Source organism: Buceros rhinoceros, unplaced genomic scaffold (genome assembly GCF_000710305.1).
Source record: "Buceros rhinoceros silvestris isolate BGI_N320 unplaced genomic scaffold, ASM71030v1 scaffold28751, whole genome shotgun sequence".
Taxonomy (NCBI): Eukaryota; Metazoa; Chordata; class Aves; order Bucerotiformes; family Bucerotidae; genus Buceros; species Buceros rhinoceros.
This window is the reverse complement of record NW_010394155.1, coordinates 19,773-29,935: the sequence shown is the minus strand read 5'-3', so window position 1 is coordinate 29,935 and position 10,163 is coordinate 19,773. Positions and strand designations below refer to the sequence as shown.

The window sequence follows — 10,163 nt, the reverse complement described above, 5'->3', positions numbered from 1 at the left end:
TACAGAGAGGTGGGTCACTGCTAGAGTGTCTTCCTTCTTCAGTGGAGGTGAAAAAGCCTATTGGAAAAGAGAGGACTGAAGGTATTTTATACTGCAGGGGACTGATCATAGGATAACGATTTTGGATATGTCACAGGGAAGGGAAAATTTGCCTGTCATCATTCATGCCTCACTTGATTGACAAGGAGATGGAAGAGATTAAAGAAGGTGGTCCTGAACTCTCCGGGTGTAAATAGGTGTAGGGAGAGGATAAACAGTTTGGTAGCTGGGTTCTTGCCTCTCATTGCACCGACATGAATAGTTTGAATTTTATTTTTGGTTAAGTGGTAATTACAGGCACTAAAACTGTGAGTGCTTTCAGACCTGTAGAAGTGTTCCCATAAGGATGTGAGAGAAATCTCTCAGGTATTCTCAAAGATGTGACATGCATAGATTTAATTTCTTTATTTACAAAAAAACCCCCAACCAAACAAAAGGACATCCCTACTTGCTAGCCTTCTCCAGCACATCCAGACCTAGGCTGCTGTGTAACCTGGGAGTTTCCACACCCGTGTTTTGGAAGAGGGCCTGCTACTTAGCAGGACATTTTGTGGCTGCTGGTCACCAAGGTTGGGTTAAAAGCCTTCTATCTGCGCTTCTGAGGAAAGGCTTTTACTAAAAGCCGTCTCCCCGTAGGGATGGCTTTTGAAATGATTTGAGCAGCTGCTGCTGGAGGGTATCGCAGCAGTGGTGTTGAGGAAACTGAAGGTGGATGGTTTGGCATGTGCACACAGGGTTGCACCTCTCTAACACTGAAATAAAGGGCCCTAAATCCAACCTATAATAGCTGAGGGAATGTGGATGGGAGGTAGAACTGTTAGCACTTGTTAAGGTGAGAGGCTTTCTGGCTGCTCTGAACATCCACTTCTTTGGGCATGAAGTACCGATCCTGTATGTCTTAAAAGCCAAGAGTTAGTTCTTAGCTGCTCTTGTGAGATTTTTCAAAGGAAAGCTCTTGGTGGTATTTGTACTGCGAAGCTGGCTGCAGTTTGACCGAGGTATTGTGGTCAGCCTTTCCGCATCTGTGGTCTCACCTCCTCAAAGGCAAAAGCAACAAATTATCCCATGGCAGATAAAAATGGGTGCTCAAAGTGTTCGAAGGCATGTGCTCAGCGCTGAAACAGATGGCAAACCTGACAAGAGCAACTTGGGGGATTTTTCTCTTGTGTGGTTTGTTTTTAGCCTCCTGCATCACACAAAAACTTACGAGTGGTTAGTGTGTACGTGGATCCCAGGTCATTGTCTGTGATAGCAGAAGACGCGCTCTCCCATAAAAGGAGAGGTTGGGTACCTGATCTGGGCTGCAGCCTCCCAAGTGTGGGGCTCCACGCAAGGGCCACCCGTGTCTCCCATGTCCGTTTGGGTTTGAGAAGTGCTCTTCAGACCCCTTGTCCCTGCTGTGCTTTCTCATGGCAGCTTTACCACATGGCTGCTGCTTCTTTCGCCACTTCCTTTGGCGAGGTGCAACATTTCTGACTCTGCTTGGGCTTGGTGGCAGCACAGGCTTCCTTTTGCCGCAGTTTGGCAGACTGCCCTGGCTCCGTTTGCCAGCTGCAAGGCAGGGTTTGTGTCGTGCCTGCCTCATGCAAGGTTCACTTGCACAACACCACCAGGAGGTGCACAAAATTTTGCTTGGTGGGTCCCTCTACCCAATGGGACTAGGCCAGGGGATGTGATGCGCCATCCTGCATCTGTGCTGTTGCCAGCGTGAGTAGAGTGTGAGGCAGCCTCTGGGCCCTGGATGGACTGCTGGGAAATGGCTGCTGCTGGTAAGGCGCACTCTGCTGCTGCCAGGGCTCAGCACTGCCATTCCAAAGCGATCTACCAAAAGCCAGGAGCAAACACTGTGTGCTCGACCTGCCAGGCGTTCCTGGGCTTTGCCGCTCTTTTGCAGTGGAGGGTTGACCATGACTGGCTTCTCTCGCTCCCTTTCCTCAACAGGGTGGGGGAGAAGATAAGATGGGGAAGCTTTTGGGTCAAGATAGGGACAGGGTGATTACTTAGCAATTACTATCACAGGCAAAACAAACTTGGCTTGGGGAAACCTAATTTAATTTATTTCCAATTATAATAGATGAGAAATAGTGAGAAAATTAAAACAACACCTTCCCCCCCACCCTTCGTCCCAGGTTCAACTTCATTCCTTCCCTCCTGACTCCTCTACCTCCCCTCCCTCAGCTGTGCAGGGGGATGAGGGGCTGCGGTCAGTCTGTAACAGCTCCATTCTGCTGCCCTTTTCTCCTCGCACCTTTCTCCTCCGATGTGTGGCCTTCCATGGGCTGCAGTACTTCGGGATGAACCTGCTCCAGTGTGGGCTCCTCTCTGGAGGCTGCAGGGGAATCTCTTCTCTGATGCCTGCAGCACCTCCTCCTTATTCTCTGACCTTCCTGTTTGGGAGTGTCTGAGCTCTATATTCAGGAGAACCTGGTGTTAATGGCTTTAGAAACTCTGGAGCTACTGCAGTCCAGACTGCTTTTTCTTCTGGGATTTTTTTAGGAAAATAAGCCCACTGAGCCATAGATACTGTGCAGGAATTGCTAAACCGCTACCTGCCACCCTCTATCCATAGCAACCATGTGCACAGTAGTCCTACAACAGCATCATGGCCCCTGATGCTCCTTGGCTTTCCCAGGTTAGCAGAGGGGTAAGGGAAGTGTTGGAGTCATGTCATTCCCTTAGCAAAGAGCTGGAATAAGCCTGCCTGGTGAAAGGTGGGAGATGACCTTCCAGCACTGCATCACTGGCACTGCTGCATGGGGTGATGTCCCCCAGAGAGGTTTTATTGCAGTGTGGTTCAGCTTCTGATGCCCAGCACACCTCTGCTGCCTGGCATTGGCAAAGCATGCCCTGCTCCTGCTGGGAAGCACTCAGGTTGATGGAGGTGTGTCAGGGCGGTGGGACCAGTCTTAGAGCCAGGCAGAGGTGACAGCTGGCTCAAGAAGCACATGTGTGTGGCGAGTGTCAGCTCCAGCACTTATATTGCTTTCAGTTAGAGAGGTATCAAGCCTGACTATCGAAATCTGTGTGGATGCTGGTTTGAAATGGCAATCGTGGGGTTGAAGCCAACTGAGATGGTGTTATTTAGCTCTGTCATCGGCTCAGACATGTCCTCTCTTCTCCCTAGCAGCTGTGGACTACCTGCCCTACAAGACTCTTGTTTCTACTGTCAGCAACACGGTGTTCAGTGAGGGGGAAGCCCAGCAGCTCATTGAGATCCTAACGGAGAAAGCAGGCATCATCCAGGACACATGGCACATGGTAGGGCTGCCAGCACCATCGTGGCTGTCTGCAGCTGGGGCTCTGCCATGTCTTGGGAGGCACAGAGAGGAGGGAAGGCATCATGTTTTCGGGCAGACTGGTTGTGAGGGTCAGTCTTGGAAATGGGAACTGAATCTTCCCCTGGAGCAGAGGGCACGATCACATGCATGGGGGATGGCGGGGATGGGTCTAAAGGTAGAGGTCCTCACTGATGTGCCACTCCATGCTGGCAGGCCACACAGAAGGGTGACCCAGTCGCTGTCCTGAAACGCCAGCTGGAAGAGAAGGAGAAGCTGCTTGCCACTGAGCAGGAGGATGCAGCTGCTGCCAGAAACAAGCTGCGGGAGCTGAGCAAAGTAAGTACTGTACGGCCCTACCAGCATCCTCGTTGTGAGCTCTGCTCGTCGTGGCTCGCTGAGTGCTTCCTGCTCCCAGCATCTCGTACCCCTTGGAGGTGAAGCCCAGGGGCTTCCAGGGCTCTTCACCCTTTCCTGTTTTCTCTCCAAAAAGGGGAGACGATTCCCACCTGAGCTCTTCTTCCAGGTCTGGTCCAGGCCGGGGAGGCACCAGACCAAAGAACCGCAGGGTAGCACCTGTTGGCAGCTGCAGAAGCAGGGGAAAGCCCTTCCCATAAGAGACTGCAGCTTTCTGCTGCTTTAAGGAGGAAAATAAATACCTTCCTGTCTCTGCCTGGATCCCCTGAGCTGAGAAGGTGCTGATCAGTCCACTTTTAAGGAGCCTGATCCTATTTACTTCCCTGACTCAGACCCCCACCTCCACTTCTTTTAGGGTGTTAAAGTTGCAATAGAGTCCTGCCACGCTGGACTCGGGCACCTCCTGCCTTGCAGCTGGCAGAACGCAGTAACAGCCTAGTCCGTCTGACTGCAGGCAGGAGAGGAGAGGGCAAAGCCATCCCATCCCCTGCCTATGGACCGCAGCGGAGTGGTGTTGCCCAGCTGGCCAACAGAACATCCCTTCCTTAGCAGGGGTCGGAGGGTGTTTATTTGGGTGTTTTGTTGGTTTTTTTTTTCATTTCCTTGTTTGCCCCAAACTTTTATGTGATGTTACTGATCTTCATGGGGGTGGGGTGGGGGTGAATAAAATTCCAAGTTGTCTTCCTCCTTTCTCTTAGCTGACCCAATGTGGAACAACAGTGGCATCCAGTGGCCACAGAGCTCAAAACGAAATGCAGGAGGAAATGTAATTGCTAAACGGCATAGCTGGGCATGGGCTGAACTTTTAAGTCTTCTGAGATAGCAGGCCACTGGTTTTGCATCCCCTTAAAGCGGAGAAACTCGTATGCTGAGGACTAATTGGGTGACTTCTCGAAGGAACTGGCGGCTGAGCGGTCCAAGGCAGCAGCTGTGGAGGGCAAGCTGAAGGAACAGTTGTTCACCCGTGAGCGGGAGATTGCAGCGGTGCAGGCACGCATGCAGGCCAGCTACCAGGATCATGTCAGCGAAACACAGCAGCTCCAGGGCAAGGTGAGCCCCATACTGTGCTCTGCAGCTTCTTCCTCTGGCTGCTGGATGGGTTTTGGTGGCAGATGTGTGGTCTTTTGGAGAAGACTGAGATGTGCAAGGGGACTAGAGTCTTGGGGAGGGGCAAGATCCCACAATGTTCCTGGACCATGGTGCTCAAGGAAGAAAAGACACCTGGAAGCATCCTCATGGGATGTTGCATCCCTGGTGCCTGTCAGCATCAGTAGACATCCACCCTGTGTTGCCAAATCCCTCTTTCTCATCAGGTGGGCCACACAGGTAGAGCAAAGGGGATGATGGTGACGTTAACCCCTATTGGTTTCCTGTAGATCCGGACCCTGCAGGAGCAGCTAGAGAATGGCCCCAACGCACAGCTGGCGCGCCTGCAGCAGGAGAACTCCATCCTGAGGGATGCCCTCAACCAGGCCACCAGCCAGACGGAGAGCAAGTAAGGCCAAGGGCAGGGGACAGAGCCTGGGGTTGCCCTCTGGCAGACCCTGGGATTAGTTGGCCATTGGGCTTGGTCACCCCTTTGTTGAAGGTGCTTGCTTCTGCAGACATCCCAACTAGCTGGATGTAGAGGAGGGAGCAAGGAAGAGCTTGCCAAATGGCTTTTAGGGAGTGGCAGGGGAAACAAGGATGTTCTTCCCAAGTGGAAGGGAACCCTCTCTGCTTTGGAGTCACCTGTGCTGATGCCAGAGACACCAGGCAGTGGAGAGGGGTACAGGTGACCAGAAGTTGCCATGGGACTTCCTCCCTTAGGGGAGCTTGTACTCTCAAACTTCAGAAGTGCAGTGGCTCTTTGATGGGAGTCATGCTGCAGAGAATTGAGACCTGCATGCAGAACAAAGAGGGACTAGATAGAAGAATTTTACACTCCTTATTGTAGAAAGCATAGATTAACAGCAGTCCAGTAATTACAGTCCAGATTCCAACTGCTTAGAGCACTTCCTCTTGTGTCTGGGAACACTGATCCTTGGTCCTCTCCTTCATGAGGAAGGAATGTCTCCTGTAATTGAAATGCAGCTTTCAAAAAGTGATTTGTTAGCTCTTTCCACATCCTCCCTGAAGGACCAGGCATGTCCGAGAAATAGGCGAACGCAACCACTGAGATGTTTCAAGTCCTGTATTAGGCCCACAGGAGGATGTATTCCCCCCTAGGTAACATCAGAGATGCTTGACTGGCCTGTGGGCTAAAATAACCCTGCTTCTGTTGGTGCAGGCAAAACACTGAGCTGGCCAAGTTACGGCAGGAGTGCAACAAGCTGATGAAAGAGCTGTCTGAGAAATCGGAGGTGCTGCAGGAAGAGATGCAGCAGAAGAAGAACTGGGAGATCAGAGCAGCAGCCTCAGAGAAGCAGATCGAGCAGCTGCAGGTCAGGCAGAGATGGGGCTCACAGCTAAATTGCACTGGATCTGTGGACTTGCCCACAGAGCTGAAGAGCTTGGAGGGAGATAAGTGACCATGGCTGGAAAGCAAGCTTCGTAATTGCCTCCCCTTCATTAGCTGATCACATGGAATGCACTTTGTAGCATCACCAGCAAAGTCCAGAGAGCACAGTGCTGTGGTTGAAGCTTGGTTCTTCTCACTCACATGTCAAGCTCACGAGCCTGGTGTGAAGGTGTAGGGGGGAAGCCTAGATGGTGTATGCTGCTGGGTGGTACCACTAAGGCAAGAGAGGAAACCCACTGGCCCCTGCCAGCCTGTGCTCATGCAGATGTGGGTGCTCTCTCTTGTCTCTGCCGTTTTTAAACCTTGTGCTCTCCTTCCTTGGTGCAGGAGGTAGAGCTTGTGGCTTTCCTTCCTGTCCCCAGGATGTGGCTGGGTTTGGGGTTTTTTAGGGGTGTTTAAAGGACACCTCCCAGGTAGATCCTCTGAGCTCATTGTCAGTGGAGGAGCAGTGGCATGTTGCTGGCAGGCAAGCTATACCCGTGCAGGGAAGAGTGTCTTCTAGGGGGGTGGCACCACTCCTGCTGGGATTCAGCTAAGCTGGGAGCTGGGAACATTGATCCTGGATAACCCTGATCCAGGAACTTCTGTCTCCTAGGGGTGGCAGGCAGGGTGAGGGATGTGATGTGTCCCTCCTGTACGTGCTGTGGTCTCTGAATTGCTCTGGCACCTTTACAAAGGCACCTTTACAAAAGACCTTTATCTGCACAGGCCAAAATAGTTTTGTAGAGGTGCTCCTAGAGCAAGGGGCCTTCAGTATCCGTGCTTTTAATTTTTCCTGTGCTTGAGGATGTAGATCTCCTTTTGATGGGCTATTTTTGACCCCCTTTTAGTGAGGAGTAAGGGGGGTGATGTGGGCACACAGCCAGTGTGAAGGCAGAAGCTGCCCTCCTGGCTCAAAACGCCAGCTTCTTGGCATGATTTTTGAGAATTTCTGCAGGGCTGTCTACCTTAATACTAATTAAATAAATCATAGGAGCTGGAAGACTTTAAAGCTAGCGATGCGTTTAAGGTGCTGGGGAGAATGTGCTCCACAGTAACGCCTACAGCTCTGAGCTGAGGATACAGGATCAAATCCTCAAAAAATGGAGAAGTCCTGTTTTCTTGGTGGTTCTGGATGCATCACTTAGAGACAGGGCTGCAGGTTTACTTTCTTCTCTCCCTTCTGAAGCAACATTTCTCTGTCTGCGAGGGTGTGACCTGTACCTGTAGAGCTGCTGGTTTGCAGCACACTCCTCATCCTCCTCCTCTGCCTTCCCCCTTGAAGAATTTGCCTTGGCTAGGCCTCTTCCTCGTTGCTTTCTAAGATGGAAAAAAAAGTCTTCCCTGGACCAAACTGCACAGAAAATTCCTCCACATGTGGAAACGCGTGGCTGGGAGTCTCCATCCTCCACACTGCAGCAGTACCTCTCCCTGCTGGGCTGGGGCTGTGCATTAGGACCAGGGATTTAAGAGGTTTTTCAGAGCTTAGCTCTCCAGAGGGGAGGATGGCTATGGTCTCGGCCCAGAACTGAGACATTTGGATGTTGTCTGCTTCCCGCTTGAGGGCTGGCAAATAATAAAATGTGAGCATGAGGCAAGATGCTTCATGCACAGGGGGAGTGGGGAGGAAAGGATGATTTAAACCCCCCGAAAGCATGGCTTAAAAATAACAGTGACACACAGAGCTTTGATTCAAATTGGCCGGGGTGCCTGGCACGCTGTGGAAAGCCTTCTCTTCCTGCCATGCAGGCTTCCCAAAGGGAGGTAGAAGTGACGCTGCAGAAGAGGCTGGACGAAGTAAGCGACGAGCTCTGCAAAACCCAGACCAGCTACAAAAGCCTGTTAGCAGATGCAGAAAAGGCCAAAGGACAGCAGCAGAGTATCGCTGGTGAGGACCCCGGATCAACAGCAGATGGGGCATATGTGGGGCTTTCAGGGCTGAGTGCTTGGTGGGGCTGGTCAGGACTGGACGAGTAGATCCAGGGATGAGTTAGGCTGCCTGGTGCCGATGTGAGCAAGACATGAACTGATCCACAGTGCTCTGCTGTCCTAGGATGCCACACCAATGTCCTGTGCCTGCCCTTTCTGTGTCTCCTGAATGCATCCACAGTCAAGAGTCCTGCTTGGGCAGGTGCTTGCACCTGTCTTACCGTGTTTCTCACTCCTTCCTCCAACAGAACTGCAGGCCAAGCTGCTGAGGTCTGAAGCAGAGGTTAAAAGTAACTTACTAGAGCTGGACAACATGAAGGGGAAACTGCAGGATGCCAGCTCAGAGAATGTGAAGCTCCTGGAAAGAATCAAATCCATCGAAGCTCTGCTGGAGGCAGGCCGGATGAGGGAGGCAGAAAAAGGCAGAGAACTGCAGGTCACATGCTCATTCAGTTGGGGTGGGAGTAGGAGAGAGAGTTACACTGCTCAAGCAAGTGTTTTTGCACTGTGTTAGCACAACACCTGTGTTGTCTTTGCTTTGGGATGCCCTTTGGGATGCTGCAGAAAGGGCTGACCTGCATCACGTGCCTAGCACAGGTAGTGAAAGTGATTTCTCTCTTCCAGGCAGCAACTGAAGCAGAAATGAAGCAGCTGCAATCAAGGTGGGTCTAGGTGCACACAGAAACTGCTACAGTACCTCCAGCATGCTGTCCCTGTGTCCCAGCCTTCCTCGGGCACTGAGCCCTGTGGGTGAAGGCTTCTTGCCCTCTCCGTTAGGCAGGCTTGGGGACTGCGAAGCTGGGAAGGCAAGGTCAATCCTGGCCAGTACAGCTGTTTAGAATACTAACTGGCTCCAGTGCCGGCCCCAGCCAGTCCATTCTGAAGTGAGACCATAATTACTAGCAGGCACATGGAGGCTGACTGGTCCTGCAGAATAGGAGGTTCTGGTGCTGTTGGTGCAGAGGGTTACATGTCTCTGATCCAAGACCCTGCTCAAAACTGGGCCAACCAGAGCAGACTTTTGGGGGATGTCTCAAATTATCTCCAAGGACAGAGATTCAGCATCTCTCTGTGTCCCCATTCCAGTGTTTGATGACTTCCCCCTGTGGTGCAGAAAGGTTTCCTGACATTTAATTGGAGTTTCCCATGTCAGAACTCGTGGCTGTTGCCCCTCATCCATGTTCTGTCCAACTCTGAGAAGGCTCAGGCTTTGCATAGGAGGAGGACTTCTTGAATGCCCCAGCAAGTATCCAGGATTCTTCTAAAGGAGGCAGCTATTCAGTTGTCCTGGGACCCCAAGAGACTTGAGTGGTTCTTGTCAAGGGCCTGAACCTTCCTCGGTCTGCTCAAGCTGAGGCTCTGTTCAGGGCAGATGGTGGATCTGAGGGTGTGGAGGGAAGATATAGGTTCTTGGGTGTCTAGTGAACAGCTCTGATTTATGGTTACTCAGGATAGTAGGTTGATGCTTTCCAAATGCAGAGCTGTGGGATATCTCAACCTAATGAGCCATGGAGGGGAGTGTGTCAGGAGCAGTCTCAGTTGTGTAAATTAGAATTTATGACTTCTGGATCAGGCTACTTCTTCCTTTTTTCCTGGGTGTACAGCCAGCCATCTACCTGATTGATTGTTATTGCTGATAAGCCAGCAGAAAACTAGATCCCACTGCAGCATTGCTGTAGCTGTGGTTTTTAGTCCCACTCCCTCCTCCTGCTGTGTGTAGATCCCAGAGCAGCCTGGTACAGGAAGGGCTATGGTTCCCTTCTCAACAATTCGCTACCCAAGAGGGAGGTGGATGCTGAGCCTCACTCGTGCATCCTGCCCTTCCAGGCTGCAGGAGAAAACGGATCAGCTCTTGTCCTTGGAAAGGGAAGCCACGGAGCTGCGAGAGGCAGTGGAGCAACAGAAGATGAAAAACAACGTACGTGAGTGAATTGGGCTTCACTTTTGCTGTTGTAGTCAGCTACTGATGGCTCTGTGATGTGGCCAGAGGCTCTTCCAGCCCTGTGGAGCACTGGAGGCATTCC

General features: G+C 51.6%; 1 protein-coding gene across 1 annotated transcript in view; it reads left to right on the top strand.

Annotated features, from left to right (window-relative positions):
* The window catches only part of RRBP1 (ribosome binding protein 1), a 19,972-nt gene that overhangs the window by 1,345 nt on the left and 8,464 nt on the right, over positions 1–10,163 (top strand). The window contains exons 2-10 of the mRNA XM_010145155.1: positions 3,164–3,297; positions 3,531–3,653; positions 4,629–4,781; positions 5,108–5,226; positions 6,001–6,154; positions 7,960–8,098; positions 8,388–8,575; positions 8,764–8,801; positions 9,967–10,057. Coding sequence (XP_010143457.1) covers positions 3,164–3,297; positions 3,531–3,653; positions 4,629–4,781; positions 5,108–5,226; positions 6,001–6,154; positions 7,960–8,098; positions 8,388–8,575; positions 8,764–8,801; positions 9,967–10,057 — 1,139 coding nt within the window. The remainder of the gene's footprint in view (positions 1–3,163; positions 3,298–3,530; positions 3,654–4,628; positions 4,782–5,107; positions 5,227–6,000; positions 6,155–7,959; positions 8,099–8,387; positions 8,576–8,763; positions 8,802–9,966; positions 10,058–10,163) is intronic.